Consider the following 26,496-nt stretch of genomic DNA (forward strand, 5'->3'; position numbering starts at 1 on the left):
CTTTAAATATTTTGTATTTTTGTATCTTTGGCTTCTCCATTCATTCAGATACTACCTGTCAGGCTGAAATCTTGTTTCTATATGGGTATAAACCATCTATACATGGGTGCAGAGCTACTTTCATTGACCCATATGCAAGTGATACCAAACTTTTTTGCTGTACAACTACAAATGAGGGAAGTATGATCTGTGGGGACTTGGAATACTTTTTCTTTCATGCAGAGAGCAATGTCCACCAACTTGCCTCCTAGTATTTTCTTGGGTAGATTAGCTGTTGGCTCAGATTCACTAGTTTGCATGCAGGCCTGAGCATACTGCATCCAGCTTTGTGTGACTCTGCTCTCTACCACTGCTAAATCAGGTTGAGTTGGGAAGTTAGCTTTTTTTGGCATTAGGTATCACGCTGGAGGTACTATGAGGAGGCAGATAAGAATCAAGACCTGGTCAGTAACAGCCTACCACTTTTTTTTTTTTTTTTTTAAAAAGAGGGGCAGGGGGAAGCATGATTCTAATGCTAATTAATCCAGTTACAAATGGATGGGTGGAATCACTGTCTTCTGCTTCATGTTGTGATAGAATGGTCATGTCCTGGGTGAACTCCAATTTACAAAACACCAGCTAATTGTGGGATGTTTCAGTCCTTACCTAGGACCCTGAGTGCAGTGCTAGCTCCTTGTGGGGCAGCCCTAATGTCATCTTTCTTCCAGTGTCTTGTAGCACTGACACCTGAATCCAGGTGATGACATTGCTCTACCTTTTCTCTTAGATAATGCATGTTTATGGTGTGAAAAATTAAAACCCTTTTTAGTGCACTGTAAATCTTTCTATTAACTTGAATGTGTTCTTCCATGTACTTGTGCTATGGAACAAGGAATTCAAAGGAAAGCTGTACTACTTAAACTCAAATATGTGAAAGGAAACTAGCTAAAGTAATAAACGCTGTTGTGTTTTCTGGTCTTCAGGCAAGCCTGCACCATTGTTGAATTCCTCTCCTGTTACACTACTGAGCATTTTGACTGCTGACAAAAGATACCTTTGGGGCAACGTATTCAATGTGTTAATGCATACCTTTTTATGCAGTGTGTGAAAATCAGCTGTAGTTAATTCAGGTGGTGTCTAGTCTCTGCTAGAAATGTTATAAACTGATGTGGCAAGATGATGTTTTGTGTAGTTACTGTAGAACTTGGGTAGAGGTATTTGAATTACTTGTGAAATGCTGATCTCCAGAAATGTCTCACAATGCTTGGAAATTTATTTTGTGAGCAATCAAATAATACAGCTCTATGAAGATGACCTGTGGAAGTGCTAGAAAGAGGCACTTTTGTTAATTGATATTAAAACCTGTTGAGAGTGGGGATTTGGTGAGGCAGTATCATGACTAAATTTCCTTTCAACTACTTCTGCGGTTGGAGGGAAACTTAGAAGGAACAACTGCATAATTTCTTTGGTGTTTTTTTAAAATTAATATTTAGGTTGCCTGTATGTTGCGATCACATCGTGTTTTTAAATGACTGTCTTAATGGTACCAAAATCAGCTCTTAAGTTGAAAGATACATGCTTGTAACTTCAGATAGTTTTTTCTACTTGTTTTTTGTGTTGTTTTCTATGTTACCATCTTTTAAATTAGTTTTTTACATTAGAGAAGTATTACTTTATTTCTAAAACTTACTACATCATGTTAATCAGAACAGCGTGTTCCAATATTGCTTTACCGTGTCACTGTTTTTACTGACAGGAGATTGACAACCTGTCTTTTACTTGTTTTAGAGTAGCAAGTGTTTAAAAAAAAAAAAAAGGCAGAATTCAGTATTAAAAGAAGTATGTTCCAACAAATCAACTTTATGACTTATTTTGCCTCCTGAAAGGTAACTGACAAGCACTTGTCTGCTTGACTTCTCTAGGGGTGATGTGTTTAATCCTAGAATGTGGCAGTCTTCCCTCAGCAGGCTGATTTCAATATATTAACATAAACTAACAGCTATTAAAATCTATTGATGTTTTGAGCTCTGAATACTGGTAGCCGAAGAACGTAATACCTGCTATATTTAGCTCAAGAGTTGAAAAGCTTATTTGTTCCATAGCTTGGAATAACCTTTTCATTTGCAGCAACTAAATCAAATGGGGGTTATAATTGAATCTCAACTAGCTGCTGGGAAGCACTTAGAGAACACTTTCAGTGTGAAGGTGGTTGAACACTGGCATGGGTTGCCCGGAGAAATTGTGGAGCCTCCATCCTTGGAAGTATTCAGAATCCATCTGGACACAGTCCTGGGCAACCTGCTCGCTCTAACCGTGCTTTGAGCAGGGAGTTGGACTAGATGATTTTCAACCTCAGCTATTCTGTGGTTGTGGGACTTCTGTTTTGGAGGGGGAGGAGATTAGGAGGGGTAGGCAGCACACCTTGCCCATCCACTTTCCACGTATGTATGAAGCAGAGCTTGGATACACCAAAATATCTAATGTTTTGGGTTAACTATTGGCTGATCTTATGTTTAGTGAAGAAATCTGTTCCTGGTCAAGTCCTCCACTCAAAGCAAGGCAGTCAAATTAATTTTTTTTTCATTTGTAATCACAAACAGTGCTTTCAGATACTGTTTTAGTGGTGGTGGTGTTCTCTTCCCACAACTAAATGATCCAAGAAAGGGACAGATCCTGTTGACTTTGTAAGTCTGGCTATTTTTTACTTTGAATTATGGTCTCCAGATGTTCACAGGATGGGATCTTCACTGAAATTTTCTGTAACTTTGTAACTTATGTCTGTACTTTTCTTTGTAAAATATTAAGGTTGGTTATAGGACCCAACTTAAAATGTCAACAATTGCTCTTCTTTTGGATGTCACTGTCATTTAGGTGGTTAATACATATTCCATATTGTTCCAACTATTAGACAAAGTTTCACTTTCCCCCTCCCCTCCACTTCTGCTCTTCAGAGTCATATTGATACAGGTCATAACAAAATGAGTTTAATTCAGAACTAGGGTTTTAAAATTTTTTTTTGTTTAAAAAGCATGGTTAAATGCAGAAAGCAGGATTTTGCTTTTTGCATGGAGAACTGATGGAGTGTGGATGTCTTGAGAGGGGTGTTGGCTGCAGAATTTGTGGAGGGGGAGATCTTAAATGAAGCAGCAGTATCTGGGTAGGAAGGACAGAGACAGAAGTAGGTGTGGTGCTGTCAGTTGAGTGAGCAAGAGCAATGAATTTGGGTGGAATCTGAAATTTGTAGGGGAAGTTCTGGGGCAGGAGAAGTGTTGTATCAGGGATTCTGATCCCGAGTGGCTGAGAGGTTCGGACTGGGGCAGAGTGTCAAACACCTGGTACTTTGGGAAGTTTAGGAAAGGAACGGGCATGCACAAGGATTTGTGGACCAAGAGAGGATTGGGTTTATCATGTGGCACTCCTGTCCACTGTAGCACTTTTAGGGTAGGGCCTGAGGCTACAGATCTGAACTGGACTGTCCACTCTTATAGTGATTTGAGAAAATACAGCAGCTGAAAGGGAGGCTGAAAAGGTTGTAGACTTCTCTTTTGTGCTATATGGAGTCCAGACTGGCCATGGGTAAATGTGGTCAGTGCTGTCTTACTCAGTCCCTCAAGTGACTCCAGTGACAGCAACATATATACAGTGAGCATTTGTAGAGGTAAGTGGGCTGCCTTGCATGAGGATCCTGGTTTTTATCTGCTTCACTTTGCCTTCATTTTGAAGTTGGCTTGTGTTCATGCTTATAATTAAATCTTAATGACTACGGGTTGCAAGATTTCAGATTTCAAAATTTACTTCAGAAGCTTTTATGGACAGCAGTAACTTTGATGGGACTTTATTTTCATCAGAGGCAGGCTTTAATGATCAGTTGTGCATCAGTTGGCAGTAGTTCAGCTACATAAGGATTAAAATTTGAAAGTCTTCCTGTTTTTTAAGTAGAATACTAACCAGGATGTCCAGGAAAACAGACTACAGGTGGCATTTATGGTATATTTTGAGATTTTTGTACAAATCTGTTGCCCAGAATTTTGCTGAGTAACAAATTGCACTGTTATAATCCTACAGCTACTGTGTTTTATTATAACTTCGTGATATTGAAGGCATTTGTCTTGTGTTTTTTAAGCCTTTAGCAAAGGGATTTCCCTGTCTATTTTCTTACACAGGCAAACATGCTGAAGACATATTTGGCGAATTGTTTAATGAGGCCAACAGCTTCTACATCAGAGCAAATTCCCTTCAAGACAGAATTGATCGCCTTGCTGTCAAAGTTACCCAGCTGGATTCAACAGTAGAAGAGGGTAGGTAATTGCATGAAAGCATTGAGCCAGAAGTGATGTTAAGACCACAGTATTTAATTACACAACAATCTCTGTCTTATCAAAGTAATCCTGAACCAATACTTCATCTTGTTTTCTCAGTAAGGAAAGCTGGGGAAAATCATGTTAGAGCGAGAAAAAATATTCTCCAGTCGTATAACTGTCTTGATTTTTGACTTAGTGTTACTTCAAGAAGCCCTTGTAGTAATGGAGTCATTAAGCTGCCTTTTTCACAGGGAAAACTTGTAGTTTGTGAGTGTAATAAATCGGAAGTGAATAAATCTAGATCTTGCTGGAAATAAGTCAGAATATCGGAAGACATTTGAGATGGTAGATCTATTTATTTCAGGGTAGGGTGGTCACAAACTGTGTTAGTAGTGTCTGTTCTGTAGTCAGCTAAGATCTTATAATACTCTTTACCTAAATGAGGCACTGCATGTTTCCATCAACTAGGTGAAATTCTCTAGGGACTTCTAGTCACTAGAAACAGTATTTCCTTTAAAATGCTGTTATGTACTCACTTGCTGACGTGTTTGGTCATTCACTTCATAAATACACAGTAAAACCAAAGGATTTAAGTAACATCATTACATTGTTCAAAAGCGCTTATTTGGGTAAGTAAAACATGTTTCTCTGTCTGGCTCTAAAAGCTGTAATGTGCATGTTTGCTTCCATGTTCATTTACATGTCTGAGCCAGCCACTGCATGTACGCCCTGTTTAGATGATTCCTGACATTTAATAAAATGTAAAAGCTTGTTACGTCAAGGCAGTAGTGTAATATTTACTCAGTAGTAGTTAATGCTACTTGTGATATGTTTAATAGTACTGTTTATATGTTTTATATATATCATGTAATATTTATATTTGCATAGTTTATGTATTACATTTAATACTACTATTTATGCCAATATTAAATGTTACTGTTGATATCTAATAGTGTAATCTTTAGCCTTCTGTTTTTAGCTTGTTACTGTCTGAAAGTTATTACATGTCTGATTTTTTTCTGGTTTTGGAACATGTTAACTGGTAGAGTATCACAGTTGATACTAGCACCTTTCTTTTGATGTCTTGGATGTCAAGAGCTATATGGGAACATAAACTAAGCTATTATGGGTTCACTATTCAGCCTAGTTTTTGAGGCATGTTGTGGTGGTAATATGAGCAAACTAGATAATATTCATATGCTGTACTTGCTCCGTGTTGAGGTGGATCATGTCAGTCTTCATGACTTCTAAGTCCCAACATTTGTGGAAGCGCAGTTCTCATCAGAGGTTGTTTTTGCTTTTGTTTCTTTTTTTAACGTCTAATTTGTATTATGCAATACCTTCTGGCTAGTTTCCAGAGTTTGGAGAGTAATTAAAAGCAGCCTATTGGAAGGGGAAACTAGTGTATGGACTGAGAATTTAATTAGTTTTTATTTTAAATTGACAGCAGTTACTACTCTTGCACTGCTAATCGTCTTTCACATTAAGAAGCTATATATAAAAACTGCTGTCACTTTAGTGTCAATAGGAAATTTTATTAGCTATTTAGCTGTAGAAGTTGAAGTCTTTATAATAATTCATTGTACTGTTATTAATGCTCAGTATATTTCTGGGTAGTTAGTTTTAATTGCATCTGTGATTTCTTACATTCTTAGGTATAAATATATAGTGTATCTATAAAAATATTTTATGTATATAAATAATACTACAGTTGAAAAAACATTTTAAAATAATAGTTTTTAATAGCACATAAATAGCTTACATTAAAAAGCTCCAGAAAAATGGGATTTTTGCTCTTTTGGATGTTACATTCTCGTTTGAAGGAAGGCAATTCAGAGAGATACATCTGAAAAAACTGCCTGAAATACCTTACTGGTTTACTTACAGGCAGGTTTAAATAAAGTGGTTTCTCAAAAATGATGTTTTGATGCTTCAGATGACATGGATGGGAAATGACAATTTGGAATGAAATATTCTGTTTCTAATTTTTTTTGCTATTTTAAAAGCTACGGAAGAATCTAAGTGGTCTTGGAGTGAGGGGCAAGACCTCAGCACAGATAACAAAAATAGTTGGGTAGAGAAGTCTGAGTGGGGTTTGTTTTCCATCGTGACAAAGGATAACAATGTACCTTACAGGGTCTGTATCAAACTTCATGCCTTTCTGGTTTTGCAGGTCATCAATATACTACATTTTTGCCTCGTACTGTTCAGTTACCATGTGAAGTTCTCACAGTTTGTTCTCAAGACTCAATAACTTAGACGAATGGGCAAAAAAATTAGATGAAATGTCAATGGGAATAAAAAGAAAACAAGCCAGTGCATTTTGTTTGCACTACTCCTACAGCTTCCGCTGTTGTAAAACAGTTGGATCAATTCAAGAAATGGTTACTGTCATTGTAAATAAGCCAGTGAAGACTTCAGTGCTCTGTTCAACTGCAGTCAAAAACCTGTATTTCAGACTGTCTAAGAATGGAAGATAATGTGGAGAGCTTACTGCCATCTTTAAATTGTGATTGGCATAATCTGGATCTTTCTAGCAATGGTCACTCCATCTCAGGAAAATTTACATTAAGAGTGAAAGAAAGTCCTGCTAAAAGTGACAGGAACAATTAAAAGCAACTTAAATCTTTCATTTAAAAAGAATGAATGAAGAGGCTAGTATTGTTTCCCTCAGAATTGTGTATGTGAAAAGATAAAATGGCAGTACATTACTGGACTGTATAAAGAAGGTTAAGTATTTCTCTTGATGGAGAGATGAGGAAAACTGAAGATCAAGGGATGCTCAACTCAAGGATTTAAAAAATGTGAAACTCTCTCTTGCAGGAGGTTGTGGAGGCCATAATTTAATTAAACTTAGAATGTGGTTGAATGTGTATGGATACCACATGTAACTGTAAAACATGCTGTGTCAGAGGAATACCAGACCTTGTGTTTCAGGCTTGAAGCCAGTCTTTCTGCTGTTATAAGTCCAGCTTAAACCTCAAATAAGGGGAGCTCATTGGACATCTGCATGTTACAAGATTCTTGCATCATCTTGCAAGACACAGTCCATGGTCCCATTACTTTAAGTGAGGTTCTGGACCCAGTGGGACTTAAATCTGATTTATTGTGGTAATTCTTATATGCCTTTGTGATTAAATATCATGATTATCCACTAAAGAAAAATCTTTCAGTTTTCCTTCTATATTTTGCTGAAAGTATTTTAAATAGCTAGTGTAAAATGGACTTTGTTTATCTGCTTATGTTAATTTCAGGCCTGTGATAAATGTATTTTTGTTTCTAACAGTATCGTTACAGGATATCAACATGAAAAAAGCATTCAAGAGCTCAACAATTCAAGATCAGCAGGTAGTTTCAAAGAACAGCATTCCTAACCCGGTGGCTGATATTTATAATCAGAGTGACAAACCACCACCTCTGAATATTCTTTCACCTTATAGGTATGGAAATATTGTTTATGTTCTCTTACTTTGCCCTTTATCTCCTAGTTGTAAGCAGAGAATAATTACAGCAGAAGGGAAAAGCTGTATTGGTTATTGAGATTTGTTTTTTCAGGGACTTCCTTGTTCATGGAAACAAAAATTGTTATTACCACACTTAAAATCATAAGTTGTTCCTGACAAAAACCATCATATTTCGGCATAAGTGTTACATGGCAGCACAGGATCAAAGAGGAAGGGCCATTGATTATGTAAAAAGTGAAAAAAAAATTAAAGATAGAGTAAACTGCTTGCTTTGGTTCATTTATCCAGAAAGCTGGATTTGTTGCTTTTGCCTTCCCTGTATTCTCCCTCTTCCCCCCAACATATACACATGTGTGCCCGCACACAGTCTTTACCTTTTCCTGGTTACTCATTGGTGAATAAAAAAGCAGCAAGCAGGACTTTGTTTCCTGTTTCCTTTTAAGTTTATTGTTGTTCATAAAAGGAGTATAACTTGTCTGTCAGAAGGGTTGTGAACAATATGCTTTTACTGTGTCCTTCAACTTTTGAGAGGTACTAGGTTGAGTGCCTGCTTTACATAGTTGTCTCACAATCTGCAGTAAATAATTTGAAGGTTTTTTTTAGGAATGACATAGCAGAGCATTTGCAGTGTATTTAATTTTTGAGAGCTTTTACTTGGAAGGTAAAATGGTTAGATTTATAGCTGAAGGACATGTTTTTGTCCGTAGCAGCGGCAAATGGTGGCGTTTGTTTATAGGCATCCAGTTAGCAAGAGTTATCGATCAGCTGTGATGCACAGCTATGTCCTAAAATGTATTTGGATGACAGTGTCAGTGACCTGTTTTATTAGGGATACTTTGGTGAAACTTATTTAAATTATATTTCTTACTAAGTCTTTTACATGTGCTGAATTTAAATTATTTGTGTTTGCCTTGGACAAGACTTAAACTTCACATTGTAGTCTGACCAAAGCTGGAGGGGTGGAAAAATGGCCCCAGTACCCCCTTCAGTAGGTTAGATGTTTGTAGTGAGGAGATCTAGTGCAGAGAAAGTAAGGGGTTTATGGCCATATGACCAGACAGTATACAAGATCTGCTTTTTGTACCCTGCTGCAGTGGTTGTAAGGTTTCCATGTGCTGGATCTCCATTGCTCTTGATCTTGCTGGTAGAAATTAGTACTCAGCTGCCATCAAAATTTGCCCGGCAAGAAGTGAGGACCCACAGCCAAAAAGGACTCTGAAGGACAGCAGTTTAGCAAGCTTTATATGCTGTCTGGACCATGACAGCTGCCCTGCCATGAGACTCCCCCTACACCCGTTGCTTTCCAGGAGTTCGGGATATTAAAAGATTCCCTATATCCAGGCCAAACTAGGAATTGATAGCATGCCTTTTTTGTGGCTTCTTAGTCTGGGTGTCCCTGGCTCCCGCTGCCAATTGGAGCTGGCAAGCCCAGATCAGCTCTGTCTCAAACCCTCCTAGAATAGTTGCTACCCCTTTCCTAGCCCTTCCCCTAGTGAGAAGAGTCCCACTGAGAACAGCGACTGTCTTGTGCTTCCTGTCATAAGGGCGAAGGTACTCAGACCTACCTTGTTCCTCAGTTCAGATCTTAAGACCCATCTGGATTGAGCCAAATACTCCTTTTCCAGTTCTTTTGAGACAGTTGAGTTCTATTCTTATGCTCCTCTGTCCCCTGTGCATCCTGTCTTGGCACTGATCTTGCAGCACCAGTGAATTCCGTTCCTGTGAGCTGACTGATGCCGGAGCCTAGTCAGCTCCTGCTGAGCTCTGATGAGGCATAGCCTGGGAGTATGCCTCCCAAAAGGCTGTGGCTTCCACACCTTTCCCCTGAAATTCTTGGCATGAATCAAGCTGATCATAAGCTGTAACTACCAAGAGCAGCATTTAACGCACTTGGCATGCTGTCATTCTATAATGCCAAAAAGATGAAGCTTGGATGATCGTCGAAGGTGAGTTTTGTTGGTTTGAAAAACATTAATTCATGTTTTCTTAGCTTTTCTTCTACTGTATTTCCAGGGATGATAAGAAAGATGGATTGAAGTTCTATACTGATCCTTCCTATTTTTTCGATCTGTGGAAAGAAAAAATGTTACAAGATACTGAAGATAAGCGAAAAGAAAAGAGGAGACAAAAGGTAAAAGCAGAAACATAATAGCAAATGTATGTATTGCAGTTTTGTGTACAGTTGTCCAGGCATAAAAATTGCTAGGTCATACTTAGTTTGTGTGCATGGAAACACTATTCCTTCTTATATGTGGCTGTAGATTCAGTTGGTTCAGTTTTTATAGCTCATACTGTTTATTTTAAGAAGCTGGCAAACTGAATTTTAGGAGTACTGTAGTTATCTTCCAAGATACTTTCTTTAATCCTTTGCCAGTATCTGCTTATTAGTCCTCAGCAAAATGGCCCTGTTGTTCTTTGGAAAAAGACACTGTGATTTTGGCAGGGGGCAGGGGAATTTGAATTATGGTTTCCTTTATTTTCATAGTTCTTTATCCAGCAGTATCAACTCCTGTAGCAAAACATAACTTATCCAGAAATAAATATTTTGTTGTTTTTTTAATTCCTTGATAGTAACTCTTTACTTTTTCTACACCTGTTACAAGTTAGTAAGATAATACACAAAATTATTCTGCAGTTCAGCAACAAGAGAAGATTAATTTTAGGAGTAATATTCTCTGTTTCCTTTAAGTTTAAAACCAACAAATAAAGGCTTTTTCATAGAAAAGTGTCTTCAGTCCTTCTGGAATATCTTCAGCAGTTTGATCCAAGATGTGTATTCTGATGCAATCAAGATTTTCTTCATGGATTTTAGTTTTGAATGAAGAAATTAGTTGCTACTTCTGCAGCTTCTTTGCCGTCAATGTTTTTATCAAATCTGAGGGCTTTAAGATTTTTGCAGATTATACTGAAAAAAAAAAAGTTAAGAAGGAAAGTTTTAAGCAATGACTGCCTATCTTATCTGGCAGAAGGTGCCCTTGTAGATGGGTTCAGTGAGAGATAAGGGATTTAAAATAAAAGTCCAAACAGGATGCACAGACTGCTCAGAGGAAAAAGAAGGAAGCTACTTAGTTTTCAGTACGTGTACACACAAACATACACATATATATCATATATACTAGCATATCTATACATGTGTATATATAAGCAGGTATCATAATATATGAGCGTATATACATGTATTATACATGTGTATATACATAATGTCTAATACATGAATATACCTGCTAACATGTATTTGGGTATATACATCATGTGTGGTATATATGGTACCTGCTTAGAAATCAATTTGTAGGGCATGGCTGGGAAGCTTTACTATTCTGTTTTTATAAAATTCTATTAATTCCTTGTTCCTGTTGCTAGACAATACTTTCTGAACACAATATTTTTAGACAAAACATGAAGACTTGTTTTAACTAAAATATTTTGTGAATTCATGATTTTAAAAGTTTTGGAAGAAATAAAGTGGGTCTTCCTGTTATGAGTATAAGTCAAAAATGTTTTCTGTTTTGACAGGTATCTCAGTATGGAAATATTAAGTAGAGTTTAAAAAGCTGAGTAAATATTTTCAGTAGAAGTTACTGTCTAAAGCTAAGTATTGGAAAATATTCACTTGGTTATTTCTGTAATCATATACAAATGTATATGCAAGGTTATAATCCTACCGTATTCTCAGTGTGGTAAGTCACAGAGCTGATTAAAAGACTGGAAATAGTTAAAGCAGCTTTCATTCTCTAGTTTAGTTTTTTTTTTAATTTCATTCAGTATTTCTTTATGAAAAACATATAGGGATAATTGTACCCTTCAGGGTTTTTTTTTTTCCTCCCACCATTTTCCCTTCAAATTTAGATCTTTTCACTAGAGAGAAGGATAAAAAGAAACTATCAACTGCTATTTTTTTCATTCTGATTTAATATTAAAAAGAAAAAAATACAAACGCTTTTTAAAAATATTATAACAATATTGCTTGAAAATTTTTGATAGCTTTAGAGAGATTTTTACAAAACCACTTTATGTATAAACTTGCTTTTAGAATGTATTTTAGGCAACACATCTCACTTATTTCCATCCATGGTATATTTTTGTAGATTTTAATTGTCTTATTACAGTCTACAAACTCAATTCCAATCATGTAGGATTATAGACATACATCACAGAAATACCCCCTGGTAAATTCTACCTGAAGTGCTATTTGATTTGATTAAATATATAACAGACCAACTAAGAAGAAAGCAGCATAGATTTGAGTTTGCATGGATACGTGTGACTTTGTGACAGGAATAAATATGGTTTCCAGAAGTTGGGGTGTAAATGAGCTTTTTATCGTCTGGAACCTTTAGAGGCCTGGAGAGTTTGGGTGAGATGTCTCACAGGCACCGTTCATTCCACAGGTGGCTTAACAGACTGTCATTTTCTTTTGTTCTTGTCCTTATGATAGCAGTGACGAGGAATGAATCCAGAGCATCTATTAACAAGTTTGTGGCTGAAGTTGTATTTTGAATCTGCTAAGTGAGAATTCCTTACACAGTTTACACTCTAGAGAAGCACAAAATATGAAAAACTGTGCGGGTGAAACAGATGTGTATTGTTTAGCAAATTATAAATGAGACATCCAAATGCACTCCTACTCAGCTGACCGAATATAGCTGGTTTTTAACCTCAATTTTTCAGGTGGTCAGTGAAGCCTGAGTACTCCTTGCACCAGAGAAATCAGTTTTCCAATATTATTTTGGTAATTTGCCTTAATGCTTGAGCTGTTGCAGCAGCAGGTTTGTGAGAAGTTTCATTTTCCTGCCGAACTTCAAATATCATACTTATTTACTGTTTCTGTGTTCAGGTTAACTGAAGAAATCTAACACAGGTTTTCTCTGATTTGGCTTTTTCAGGTGAACTTTTTCTCTGAAGAAAACTGTAATTTTAATCTGTGATGTAGTCTCCGGTTTGTTTTTTTTTTTTTCTGTCAAACTCTCAGTAGATCAGTGTCTTAAGAGTTCAATGAAATTAGTTTTGACTTGTGCATATATCAGTAATATTCTGAATTGAATGACCATAGTAGACTAGTTGTTAATTATTGGTTAACCAAAGGAAAGTTGTTCTACTTTACTTTTTATTGTTCCCCATGTTTTCTGAGGAATAATTAGTTATTTAAATAAGTAGAAATCTTTAAATTAGGAGGGCTTGCATTTCAAAAACTATTCTTAATGATGTGTGAGTGATAGGATCTTGTAAATTTGTGAAGTCAAGAAAATCCTTCAGGCTCATGCTTCCAGTTTTTTGAAAGTATTGCAAATACTTGCTGAAGCTACTTTCTGTTACTAGCTCTTATTCTTTATTAAGACGCTTGAAATATCATTTGCTAACTCTTGATGCAAATATCAAATTTAAAATTAACTTAACCCTGTTTGAGGACTCTAATATGTTCGTTGAGTTTGCTGAAATCACTTCCTGCCAACAGCTGAATGACGTACCTGTTTTCTGGCTTAACCTACAGCATCCACTTGTCTGCCACAGCTTCTATTACACTTGGTTTAAAGGAAGTAACTCTTCTTAATGTTGCTTAACTTTCCTAAGAAATTTCTAAATGTAGTTATTTTGAAAGGCTTCAGCTCCCCTAGAACTCTGTCATTGCCCTAGGTACTAAAACTAGAGCTATCACCATTGTTTGTCAAGGTAATGAAAGTATTACTGGAAGAACTTAAAACTGCTCTTAGAGGTATATGTAGTTAGAGGTATATATAGTTTTGTCAGCTGCTAGTAATTGGCCTGCCCCACTGTTTTGGAAGAAATTGAATGTTTTAGAGATGTATTTATATAATAATTAATAAAAAAAAAATCACTGTTTGAGTAAAAAGGGTTCCAGCATATTTATTCATTAGCACACTTAGAGATTCTGGTCTGGAACAACCTATCCAACTGAAATCTGATCCAATAAAAACAAACTAAGCTTTGTGTTTATTTTATATTGTTTATTTATACATGCATATGTAGCAACCTTTTTCATAAAAAACATAGTCATCTCTTTAAAACCAAACTTTTAAATAGGTGGTTATATGTAAGCAGTCATGTAAGCACTCCTGATTGTACAGGAACTGTATCAACATGGTTGTCTTCTGAGCAGCATCATACATTGGTCAAAAGGTGGATATTTACTTCATCTAGAAACTTCCAAGAAATACATAGTTGTGACCCTTAGAGGATGGAGTTACTATTCTGTGAGAAGAGAAAGCTAAAGTGTATTTTCAGTTAACCAAAAGGCTTACTTGTACTTTCTTCTCAAATCTAGCATGGCTGAGTAACAAAATCCTAGTAAATGAACCAGGATAAAAGTCAGAAATTAAAACAAATTAAATTTTGGAGCAATCAAATGAAAAAGACAGATGTCAAGCCTTTAAAAATCATATATTCAATGATTGCAATTAGCAAAAATGTATATATTTAAAATAAAGCATGACTGAATCTGTTTCCCTTCCGCTTCAGTTAGCGTATTGGGAAATTTTTATGTGAAGAAGTGGTATCAAAGGAGAAAGTAAAGCCTTGCATAACCTGGATAAAGGGTGTGATTCTAAAAAGTTTGGGGAGGAAAAAGATTTTATAGGAAGTAGTTAAGAAGGAAGATGACAATCTTTACTTAACATGCATCAGATCAAAAACCTACTCACTGCACAGGCCAGGAATGAGCAAGTGTTGTTGGAACATTTGGGTGCTGAACTTCAAAAAGACTTTTCTCTGTCGTTCTTAATGTTAGCAGATGCGGATCAGGAAGTCCCTCATGCGGACATGCATGAACAAGCAAGTGATCCAAAACAAGGGCAAACAAGCCATTTGATGGATTTTTGTTAGTTGTATAATGCCAAATACATTATTTCAGAATTATTAACTCAGTACTATTTAACAGTTGGAGTACAATACCTGTGTTTGTGGTGTGCTTTTTTCTTTTTGGCGAGACTGGCTTTCCAACTATTATCCCTTACTTTGAAGGTAGAGATTCTACAACAAAATGCTTGCATATCGGCATTTTACTGAACTCCTAAGTACAATTGAATGACTGCATTCTTGGAATATCAACGTAATTCTTTCCTGAGAAACTATTTTTCTAGCAGCCAAAAGCCTAATACCAACTTATTAATAAATAAAACATGATTAACCTATTTATGAATTAGTATTCTAAGATATGGGCTCTAAAGCTGATTAAAAAACATCCAATGCCCTCATAAATGTTCAGAAAAGGAGTAGCACATAAATACCCTTTTCAGTTTGGGTTGAGCAAACACGTTTATTTTTCTACTGAAGCACCAGTAAGGCTTTTCTATTCATACTGAGTAGTCAGAAGTAGGTGAGGACAACATTTCAGAGGTGTGAAAGCAGTGAGTCCCACTATTAGGAGAAGTTACTGATAGATAAACACTGACGTTGATTGAGCTTGAAATTCTATAGAAAGATTTAAAAAAACTAAACACACTGATTTGTCATGAAGCTATCAAGCTGTAATATATTACTGGCCAGAGTATTACTGACACATTGCAGAGAGGATTAGTGTCATTCATTTTTAGATAAGATAATGGGAAACAACAATGAGGAAAAACTAGGAGGAGTTTTGGTAGTTAATCAGGTCTAAGAAGGGAGAGGAAGTTAAAACAAAAGACCAAACAAAAAATAATTTCATGTAGACTATGAAATAAGAAAGTGTTTCTAATTTTTTCCATACTTCCCCAAGGCTTCAGGTGATTGTGACCCTAATGAATAACCAAAATAACCCTGAGCACATTTAACATATTCTCATAAGATTGATTTGCAGGAGAAGGAAATTACAAGTGCTTCAGGACAGTCTAAATAAATGACGTATGATGTCATAAGAAGTTAAACTTTCTGGCTTTTAAAATCAGTCACATTTCTGAATTGGGAAAAACAGTAGGTTGGTATCATACTAGCATGTTCCTGCAGAAGAAGGGCAAAGCAGCAGTCTTACTACTAATGAGCTTTATAGCATAAGGAGATATTCTCATTTTCAGTGCAGAGAAATTTTTTGAAGACTTGGCTTCATCTGTAAATCTGGTCTTATTTTCATGCACTCTAACTGCGTTTTAACCAGCTTTTTTCCTTTCCTTTTTTTCTCTCTTTGCATGCTTTATTTCTTTTGTTTGAACATTAGGAGCAAAAGCGTATAGATGGCACCACCCGTGAGGTGAAAAAGGTTAGAAAAGCCAGGAACAGACGCCAGGAGTGGAATATGATGGCGTATGACAAAGAGCTTAGACCTGACAACAGGTTGTCTCAAAGTGTGTACCATGGAGCATCTTCCGAGGGATCACTGTCCCCAGATACTAGGTCTGTTTACAGCAAAGCTGTTTGTTATACCACAGTTCTGTGTTCAGAAATACTGAGTAGAATTAGGTGTTTTTGCAGGTTGGGAATAGTTAGAATAGACAAAACATACAATGCATGTTTTAAAGTTCTTCTGAAAATTATTTAAAAACATAACAAATGCGGTAATGATTTTTTCTTCCTCAGCTTCAGATGAGCATTTGTCATCATAATGTTATACACCGTAGTGAAATAAGTGTTTGCTGCATGCTTTATATTTGATCTTGAGTAGTTGTAGTTACAAAAGCATTTAAGCCTGCGTCTACTAGATAATGTCAGTACCTCTTCATTTGTGTCTAGTTTGTCATGTAGCTGCTGATAGCTTAATAAATATTTTTGTGATCTACTCAGTCAAGCATACTTTTGCCTCTAACAGAATGCTTTAATGGGGGAATAGTTCAGCTTTATTGACATTGTATTTGTCTAAAAAGCAAGCTACAAAACCAGATGCAACATTATTGCTTGAAATAGCATAAATCTCTGCTTAGAGACACACAGCAGAAGTCATCTTTGTTGGCTGAGATTCCCTTTGAGCTCAGTGGGAGTTACCTTCTGGTGTGCATGGAAGTCTGATTTTCTATTTTTTTATTAAGCTGGTCTCCATAGAGGATTTTCCCACATATTTTATTTCCTCTGTTGTGGTTAATTGCTGGTAGTAATGTTAGGAATAAATAGAATCTTCTGGAAAAAGCGTGTGACAATTGAGTGTTCAAATTGTTGAATGGGTAGGTTGAGGAAGCAGCCACCACTGCAAAAGTGCGGACTGATACCTTTAGTCTGCTGTCCAGTGGAGGTTAATTAAATTAATTAAATTATTAATTAAAAAAAAATCTGCTCAGAACTTTGTAGATGTAGTGTTTTGGTCTTTGTGAAGAGTGATCATTTTGTAATTGAAACAAAAAAAATAGAAAGAAAATTGCTACCACTGTTTCAATAATTTATTCAGACGCCTTATTGCCAGTTTGGTTTTTTTACAGTTTCTAATGCAAAACGTTGTCACCTTTTTGTCAGTCTGTAATGTTTCATTAAGACTATGCTTTCCATAGGTTGATCTGATAGAATGGCATTGATGTTCAGCTGTCAAGTGCAAGATGTGGGTTTTTTCATCATGAGTTCTGCGTTTCACACATTTTGAGTCTTTCTCTAGCCTTAACTCCTTGCTTCCAGGATTGCCAAGTTTTAAATAATCATATTGAAGTAATTTGTTTTTATCTCCCAGCAATGTCAACATGTATTTGACTGTTTGCAGATATCCATAGTATTTGCAACCTGTAGGATTTTTTTAAGCAGAAATTGTAGACTGCATCATTATGTTGGATATAGATGTTGTGGTATGACAGATATCTTGTACTTAATATAATCCCTTCACATTTTATAATGTACTGAGAAGTTTAAATTTCAGTGAACCAAATATCAGTGATCGAATCCTGAAATCTGCATTTTTACATGCATGAAGGGTTAATTTTGTGAGTGGTAGTGAGGTGGAGAGAAGGCTTTCTATTTTTTGCCTTTGGGTAGTCTTAACTGTAGGAACTAAGCTATTAAAAAACTCCCATGCATATAGAAATGAGTACTGGTTTCAGAGACATTTTTATGCTGTCAGCTACTGCATGAGCAGTTTTACAAATAAGGTCCTAAAGAAGTGTATTTGGCTATACTGTGGTTCTTTTTTAATGCTAAAGTAAAAAAAAAAAGCTCATGTTTCTTCTCGTTTGCTAGTTGTAAGACTTGGGCATTGAACATTGATGTCCAAGTGTCTGGACTGTGGCAATTTACAATGTATTTGTTATACTTATTGTACTTTAGAGAGAGAAACACAAGCTGAATCCAAACAGAAACCAGCAAATTAATGTGAGAAAAGTAAGAACAAGAAAAGAAGAGTGGGAGAGAAGGAAAATGGGCATTGAGTTCATGAGTGACGCAAAGAAAATGGAACAGGCAGGAAGCATGAAAGAGGACAAAATGCCCAAAGGGTTTGTCATTTTGTTTTACTCAAAGCCCTGGCTTTTTGTTGCTTACCTTGCTTCCAGTCTTACAGATAATGCATCAGTTTACTGTGTTCACTAAAAGCCAGGCTGCACGATTGTTCATTACTAAAACAACTGCTTGCAGTAATGGGATGAAGAGATCCTTTTGCTCCCTCTCTTGGGCTTATTTGACAGAGCATCCTAGACTTTGTATCTTTATGAACTCTCTGCTCAACTAATATTTACATTTCCCAGTTTCTCTAAGCCTTTCCAGCAAAATTAATTATATGAACAAAATAAAAAGCATTTTCTAACTTTCAAAATTGGTTTTCTCTGCTTTGGTAAAATATATTTTTCTGCATAATTGCGAGTGCTTGCAGTATTGCTTTCCTTTTTCTGCTGCCATTGTTAACTTAAGGCAGGCCTGATAAGTATTATCATTTCAAACAATGGACTGTCAAAATCATTGACAAAAAAAATATGCCTCCTTCTAGCTACTAAATAAGTCTAAACTCTGGAGAAAGCTCTGAATTTTTTGGCCCTTTTAAAAGTCTGCATTATAGGAGGACATTCTGCATGCAGCTAGTATGCTGAAATATTGAAAACATTCAATTTCAGTCCTTTTATGCTGACTTGTCAGACTAATTTATTTTCAAGTTGGGTTAAGCTGAACCATGGGTTTTTGTTGCATTTGTTCTTGTGCTTTCTGTGGGCTTACAAGGGAATGGTGCTTGATAATCTGGGAGTCCTGTTGCAAGAAAAATAATTCTGATTGCATTCTTTTTAGCTTTTCTTGTGAGCTATTTAGATAATACCATGTTACACTCACATAATCTGTTCTTCTGCATCCATTTACTTTAATTTTAGGTCCCATGCATCTGATGTTACAGATTATTCTTATCCTGCTACTCCGAATCATTCCCTCCATCAGCAGATAGTAATGCCTTCATATGGAACAGGAGATGGTCCACAGTACATGGCAACATCCCAAAGCCATGAGCATGAATACAGACCACCTTCCACCACTGTACGACATGCTACTTTAAACAGACCTCAGCAACCACCTCCACCTCCACCCCAGCCTTCAGATGGCCAACATAGCTCAGTACCTGTGGTACCAGCAGAATATGGGTAAAACTCCTGATTTATTCCAGTGGATTCTTGACAAAACTAGAGGGATGCATGTTTTTCATAACGATCATAACATACAATGCATACACACAAGAAACCCCAAATACATTAGTTATCTCCCTGGGGAGGACAGAAAAAAATTGGTATAATTTCTATGTATGAACTGAATTTTAAGTAGCAGTGAAAGCAGAAATAATGAACTGTGTATTGAATGTGGTGAAATCAATATGCTTGTAAAATATTACAGTTTCCTAATATGATATTAAAAAGGGGATAATTTTTCCTTTAAAGCTGAAAATAGTTACAGCATAATTTGAGTAATATTTTAAACTTTAGAAAGCATTCAGAATAAGTATTGCCGAAGGTGATAAACATGGCAGTATGTGTTGCATCCCTGAAATTACTTTTTAAAGGAGTTTGACAGAATTGGAAGGGATCTCCTCAGACACAAGATCAAGTTCCGTAATGCCACAGACATCTCCATAATTCAAGATATGAATTTATTGAACTCCTATGTAGATATTTGGCCTGAATGCATTCTGAAGGAAGGCTTGCTCCAGAGTACTGGCTCTCTGATAGCAAGAAAACATGTGTTTTCTAAGCAGTCTGTGCCTGTTTGTTCTTTTGCTTAAATAGCTTAAACTTTCAACTTGTAACCCCAGGAAAATTGTAATCATTCTTGCCTGTGTTGTTTTAAACTGAGCAAGCCAAGCTTCTTCAGCCTCACTTGATGCATCTTGGAATAGCATTTGCCCAATTCATGACTGTATCATGCTGTAGATGACTCAGTTATGCTGTGATTGACTGCTCCAACCTGCATTTTCTCTGTTATTTCCAGTTTATAACAGAAATACTTGTGCTTAGTCCCCAGGTACATGACCATTGTCAGTGTATCACAGTTCTGATACATTGACATGTATCACTGAATGTCATCAGTAACTTTCCTTCAACTCCTGTCTCCTATATCTAATTCTTTACTTCAAAACTCTTACATTAACTCCCATTTTTTCTGCTTCAGAATTCTTTTAATGACACTTTAACAGAAAAATTAGCTCTTCCCTGTTCTTCCTCCTTAAAGTATCAATCAAATGTATCAATTTAATTAAATAATATTTAAATTGATAAACTTGACAAAAGCAACACATGAGATGCATGATATACCTTTGGGTGAATCTTTCTATTCATACTTTCCATTGTCCTCCATGCCTATGTCTTTTATTATCTCTTAATATTTGTTCTAACACTCAGTCTTCTATGGAAGTGGTATGTGTAGTCTGCAGTTTTCTTGGTCCATTCTTCATCATAGACATTGTATTTAATATTCTCACAGAGTAGTTGTTTAGTAATAAATACAGCTTTATACTTAACTAGGCAGGAGTATTAAGATAAAAATCTCACTTTGTGGAGTGCTGAAAGGACACTGCCTTTAACTTAATCATCTGCCTTAAATCTCAATGTATTATTAATATTTGACAATTCATATGTTTATAATCGCTTGCATATTTAACTCACCAGTTGAAATTCCTTTTGATTTTTTGTCTTAGCTGAGGTTGGATGAGAGCAGTTTAAGGGGTGATGATTCTCTAAGTCCTAACTTTCAGTGCATTAAATGTTTTTGTTCTGTTTTATATAGGATGCTTCCAGCTCAGATGGTGGATTATTACAATCCTACAGGTCCTCCCCCTCCTCCTCCTCCCCCTATGATTCCTTCAGCACAAACTGCATTTGTTAGTCCCCTTCAGCTTCCTGTGCCACCTTCCCATTCTGGACTGGTTACTGGCTCTACATACGCAGCTACTCATCCTCCTCCTTCTAGTGGGCTTGTTGTCACTGCTCCTCCTCCTCCCGGTCCACCTCCTCCTCCTCCAGGCCCTCCTGCTACAGGTTCATCCCTCTCTTCCTCCCCAATGCATGTGGCTCCAGCTACAGAGGCAAAACGTCATGAACCTGTGCAGCCACCAGTAAGTGATGCACGGAGTGATCTTCTTGCTGCCATTCGAATGGGTAAGTGGACGCTGAGTTTTAGATATTTCTCTTTTTTTTTCAATGAAAGCACTGTGTTTTCCAGTGATCTGAGTTCATGGCTTCTGTTCCCAGCTGGGCAGAATGTCATCGAGACCCTAGTTAACCTCAGCTACCACCCACCTATGCTAACATCTGTCAACCCTGACTTTGGATCTTTTTCTAATGCCTAAAGATGTACAGCTTTGTCAAACACGTTCTGGTGTTTGTGTGGACATAATCAAATTAAAACAGTACTCGTGTTCATTATGCACAGTAGCCAGTAGATGTACATGGATTTTTGCTTCTGTTCAGAAGAACTGAGTTATCCAACACTAGGCTTCAGCCCTCTGATACTTAACCAGTGACTAATGGCTGTTCCTGTCTTTGCTTACTATGTGGAGCTGTAGGTGTAATGGTATTTCAAATACAAATATGAAAACTTTCATCTTTAGATCAAAAGGACCAATGCAGTCTTGAATATTTAGTTTTAACATATTGTTGGCAGTTTTAGAAGTCTGGAAGTATTCAGTCTCTGAGAATATATTCCAACCTGCCTTTTTTGTCTTTTTCTCTTCCTTGCTCAGGGAGGCTAACTCAATGTTTTTTTCTTTTTTTTTTTTCTCCTTCTTCCTGAGTATATGTTAGAATACAAAAAACTCACCAATAACAATATGAAATTTAAAATCTCTTGTGCAGAAAACTTTGTCTGAGAGTAGTTGTCTCTACAGGAATTCAGCTGAAAAAGGTGCAGGAGCAACGTGAGCAAGAAGCAAAGCGAGAGCCTGTTGGAAATGATGTGGCCACCATCCTTTCAAGACGCATTGCTGTGGAATACAGTGATTCAGATGATGATTCAGAGTTTGATGAGAACGATTGGTCAGATTGAACCTGGTCCAAGCCCAGTGGCAAGTTCGTTAAATACTTGGCTTCAGTGATTGCTTTCTTAGCAAGATGTAAAGCAGGACATTGACATGTATTAAGGCTAGTGATCGAAGTGCTAAAATTGAATTGGTATTATTCAGAATGCTGTAGCTTAGCAACTCTGGTAATAATGATGTGATTATGCTTATGCAGATCAGAAACTTGTCTTACTTTCAGTATTTACCGCATAATACTTAAGTGCCACTAAATGTAGCAAATCATGTGCTGCGTGCAAAATATGCTGCAGTTGTTGCACTGTTACAGAACCAGCATTTTATTTTACTTTCCTGATCTTGAAGGGATAAGATATATTTTTTGACTTTACATCTTAATCTTTTAATTATCTAAGCAGCTTAGGTACTTGTGAATTGGTCTGGTTGTTAGTCTTTGAGGACAGTTAACTGTATGACTGAGTGAAGTGTTGAGTTCCATAAATATGACTTTTAGCTTTTTTATTAGTTACTAATTATGCCCACCTTAGTCTATTTTTAATCACTTCTTAGGGCTTAGGGGTTTTTTGCATACAGAATTGATTTTATGTAATTTTCTTTTTATCTTAAAAATGTAGCAGATGATGAAATATATGCTTTGAAGGATGAATCCACCTGATCCAAAATTAACATTTTGTGAGCAGACTGGATAAGATTGTAACAGTGTCAGCTCTAGGCTGCTGGCTGCTTGTTGGGTAGAGTGCTGGAGGGGGTCTCAGGTAGGTAGCGGATGCACATCCATGTCACAAATGAAAGTTAAAATACCTGTAGAGCTTTTCAGTTTTATGATACAGATCAGCTAAATGCAAAGACTTCAGGGTAGACCTGATTGAAGCCATATGGTTATTGCAGTGTAGAAATGTTACTCTGTTATTACTAAAGATTGGAACAGTCCAGATCTAGCAATCAGATACATTTCACAAGTATTAAACTTGGTCTTTATGCCTGGCGGTATAAATGTTTGTAAATAAGTTTTGTTGGTGGTGGTTTGTACCTGTATAGTCATGACAGATTGTTTTGTGTTTCCTGTAGCATGTTTACTCAAAACTACTATTACTTTGAATGTATTTCTTTCCGAGTACATCCCATTGATAAAACATTGGCAGTTAAAGCCGTTTTACTGGCTGTTTAGGTACTATGCCGTATATATACCCTTGTTTTCTCCTTCCTTAGAAACAGTTGCTGCCATACAGTCTGCTTTGGCTGTCTCTGTTTTCTTTAAAAATAATTCCTTTTTTTTTTTCAGTACAGTATTAAAATGGCTTTTTTTTTTGTTTTCTTCTCCCTTCTGGACTGAGAGTCAGGCTGCTGCTTTGCCTAATGAGGCTTTTAAAAATATATAGCAGGGGAAGAGTTCTTTCCTTACCAGATTACAGTTTTAATCTTTGTAACTGAAGTCTGTGTAATTCCAGGTCTAACATTTGGTAAAGCTCCTTTTGTTCTGTGAGGCCCCGTCTGTTCTTAAAAAAAAAAAAAAAAAGAAAAAAATGTAAAATAAAGAGAAATGGAAGATAATTATCTAACCTGTGTTTACACAATTAACAGTTTTAGTCCTGAGAACACGATGTTTGTGTGCAAACTATTGGCAATTGCATTGCTGTTTAATCTGCATATGATTTTTCAAACTGTGGTGGCTGTCTTTATGGTGGGGTGGTAACACGCTGCCTCAATGTTGGTGTTAAAATTTATCACATGAAGTATGACCAATCTCTGCATAATGGTGAGCATCTACAGCTCTTGGTAACTGGTGGCAGCTGAAGGTACTCATCTCTGTTTCAGTTGGAGCTCGTTTTGTCTTTGCCTTAAAATACAGGGCTGAAGTCTGCTTTATTTTGTGTCCTGGAGTCTGAGGTCTGTGTGTCCACCACAGAGGACAGAATTTAGGCCATAGCTGGATGGTGGTTTTCATCACTGTATGAGAGACGGTTTGTTCTGATCATCACGGTGTGCTTGCACAGTGGCTTCCAAAAGGATTCTTCGGACGGGTAGGCTAAAAGTGCAACTGGGACTGCAGTGTTACATCGCTGTATAGGTGGGGAGAGTACTCTCAGTATTCTTTTAATACGTGCTGAAATGAAGTATCTCAGCAGAAAATTCTTTCCAATCTACTGAAATTTGATATGACAGAAGATATATTTTATGAGCACAGAAGTTGGGTGTGTCTGAAATTTTGTAATTTGTGTTCATTTTAAATAATAAGCATTAAACAAGCAATCAGTTGTGACCAGTTAAGGTAGTGTCAATTTTTCAGTCATAGTAGCCAACCTGTTTTTCTGAACCTGCAATGTTGTCATTTTCCTTTCAGTATTTTATTAATAAAATGTGAATTGAATTTAGTGATGTAAACTAACATTATTCTAGGCTGTTTTTATCAGTTTTATCATACTTTGGGTTGTGAATAAGTAACAAATATGAATAAAATCTCACTTTTGACCCTGTCTGTCTTTCCTTAGATTAGTAAGATTTTGCTATTAATCTTTATCTCTTACCGATAAATAACGGAAATGAAAATGTAAGGCTTCCAAATGGTATCTGTGATCCCAGGAACCACAATTTTACTGGGATGGAGGCTGGAGTCTACAAAACCAGACTCCTTTATGGTACTGTTGCTCCTCCTAACACGCATACTTCTTTGTTCTTTTGCGACCTTGATTCAAGCTCCCAAGTTGAAATTCTTGGCTGGTGTAAACAGGTATTAATTTCCCTACAGGTAGCTTTAATTTTTTATTTTTTTTTTTTGGTGAAAAGCATTAAACAGCAGCTTTGCTTCCAGGAAGAACACGGCAGAATATGAGTTGTATTAGCAAGTCCCCTTCCCCACTTTTTTTAATAAGAAAGATTCTTTGTAGATTAATGACACCAAGCAAATTATTATAAAATGCAAACCCATGTCTGTCTACTAGAAAAATATTTTTAATTTCATTTTTTAATTGTAATCAGGTTAAAACCTGGTATGGTAACAGGAGAGGCTTTTCATCATGTTTGGAAGAACTTACATAAACCATTTGTGTAATAGAGTAGCCTAATTGTAAATTAAACAGATCTGTTTATGCATCTTAGCTGTGGTTGTTCCCTGGGAACATAAATTAATCTTTACTCCGTTCATCTGAAAATTCCAGTCCCTCTGAAGCTCAATTCTTATTTCGCTGAAATTTTCCATCTTTGATTTGAACTTAATTCGGTAATTTAGAGCAAAGACACCAATTCTACATAGAAACTGAATATACGAGCTTGCAATTTTGATTTAAAGGCTTAGTAAAGCATTTATAACTGCTCATTTATCAGTTGGGGTTGGAGTTAGGACTAACGATCACTCAGTATACTGCCTCTGCAGCTTTTATAGTTGTCTTTTGAATGTTAAAAAATATTTCCATGTGACTAAAATGACATCAGTTGGATTTTTAGGTATTTCAGATTTCTCTGTACTAAGATGAACTGCATGAAGAAGAAAAAAAATCTTTATTATAAGAGAGATGCGTGCTGTTCAGAACAAGCTCAAAATTGAGCTCGTTTGCAGTATGCAGATGACGTTGGGAGGAAGGGAAATGACTCCTTGGGAAATTGGTTCTCGTGATGTATTTTGCAGGTATGTTCTTTCTCATGTGCTGGGCATTGTTTTAATAACAAAGAGGTGTTCCCTTCTGCTTGAAGCAACATGCCTAAGGATACAGCAAATGTGTAATTTCTAAAAATGTTTAAAATGTCGCTGTAAACTGAACTGAATATAAACCTGATGATAATGAAAAGTTCATTAGAATCTTGTGGCTGGAAGCTGAAGTTGCATGAATTCAATCTTGAGCTGAGGTACTATTTCCTAGCAGCAGAGTAAAATGTTAGAACAGCTTATCCAAAGATGGCTTTGACAGTGATTTTTTTTTTTATTATTATTATTCTAAGGTGACATTGCACTTTTTTCTTCCTGAAAAAAACAAATAGACAGAAATCCAACTTGCTGTAGTCTGCTTTTGGGGAAAGGTTCTTGCCCTGTGGGGGCAGCTGGCCTGAATTGTTAATTCTGAGTCTGAGTTTGAGGCGTTCCTGATACGAGTACGGACGTACATACACAGACACACACATGCACACAGAAGTCCAAGGATTTTCAGCATCTTGCGGCAGCTCTGTATTCAGGTACTTAAGCATTGTCGGTGTGCTCAGTGATATACAGGGAATGAAAATAAATTATGATCCCTGCTAGAATCCCTCAGGCCCTGCTGTCTGCCACAGAATAGTCAGGAGTGACTTGAGCTTGTCACTGAACACCCTTCCCAATTCCCTTGGACTTTAAAGGAAGTGTGGGAACTTTGGAAGGACTGTGGGTTTCCAGTTGACCATCATCTTCCATTAAAGAGGTGAAGAGAAAGAATGAGAACGCTGAAAAAAA

At 36.6% G+C, this 26,496-nt stretch overlaps 1 protein-coding gene across 1 annotated transcript in view; it reads left to right on the top strand.

Annotated features, from left to right (window-relative positions):
* WASF3 (WAS protein family, member 3) overlaps positions 1–22,444 on the top strand; it is a 54,596-nt gene extending 32,152 nt beyond the window's left edge. The window contains exons 3-9 of the mRNA XM_010572676.1: positions 4,143–4,277; positions 7,567–7,720; positions 9,758–9,875; positions 15,891–16,066; positions 18,937–19,200; positions 20,834–21,204; positions 21,933–22,444. Coding sequence (XP_010570978.1) covers positions 4,143–4,277; positions 7,567–7,720; positions 9,758–9,875; positions 15,891–16,066; positions 18,937–19,200; positions 20,834–21,204; positions 21,933–22,090 — 1,376 coding nt within the window. The 3' untranslated portion in view covers positions 22,091–22,444. The remainder of the gene's footprint in view (positions 1–4,142; positions 4,278–7,566; positions 7,721–9,757; positions 9,876–15,890; positions 16,067–18,936; positions 19,201–20,833; positions 21,205–21,932) is intronic.
* The last annotated feature ends 4,052 nt before the right edge of the window (positions 22,445–26,496 follow it).

This window comes from Haliaeetus leucocephalus, unplaced genomic scaffold (assembly GCF_000737465.1).
Source record: "Haliaeetus leucocephalus isolate CR32 unplaced genomic scaffold, Haliaeetus_leucocephalus-4.0 Scaffold351, whole genome shotgun sequence".
Taxonomy (NCBI): domain Eukaryota; kingdom Metazoa; phylum Chordata; class Aves; order Accipitriformes; family Accipitridae; genus Haliaeetus; species Haliaeetus leucocephalus.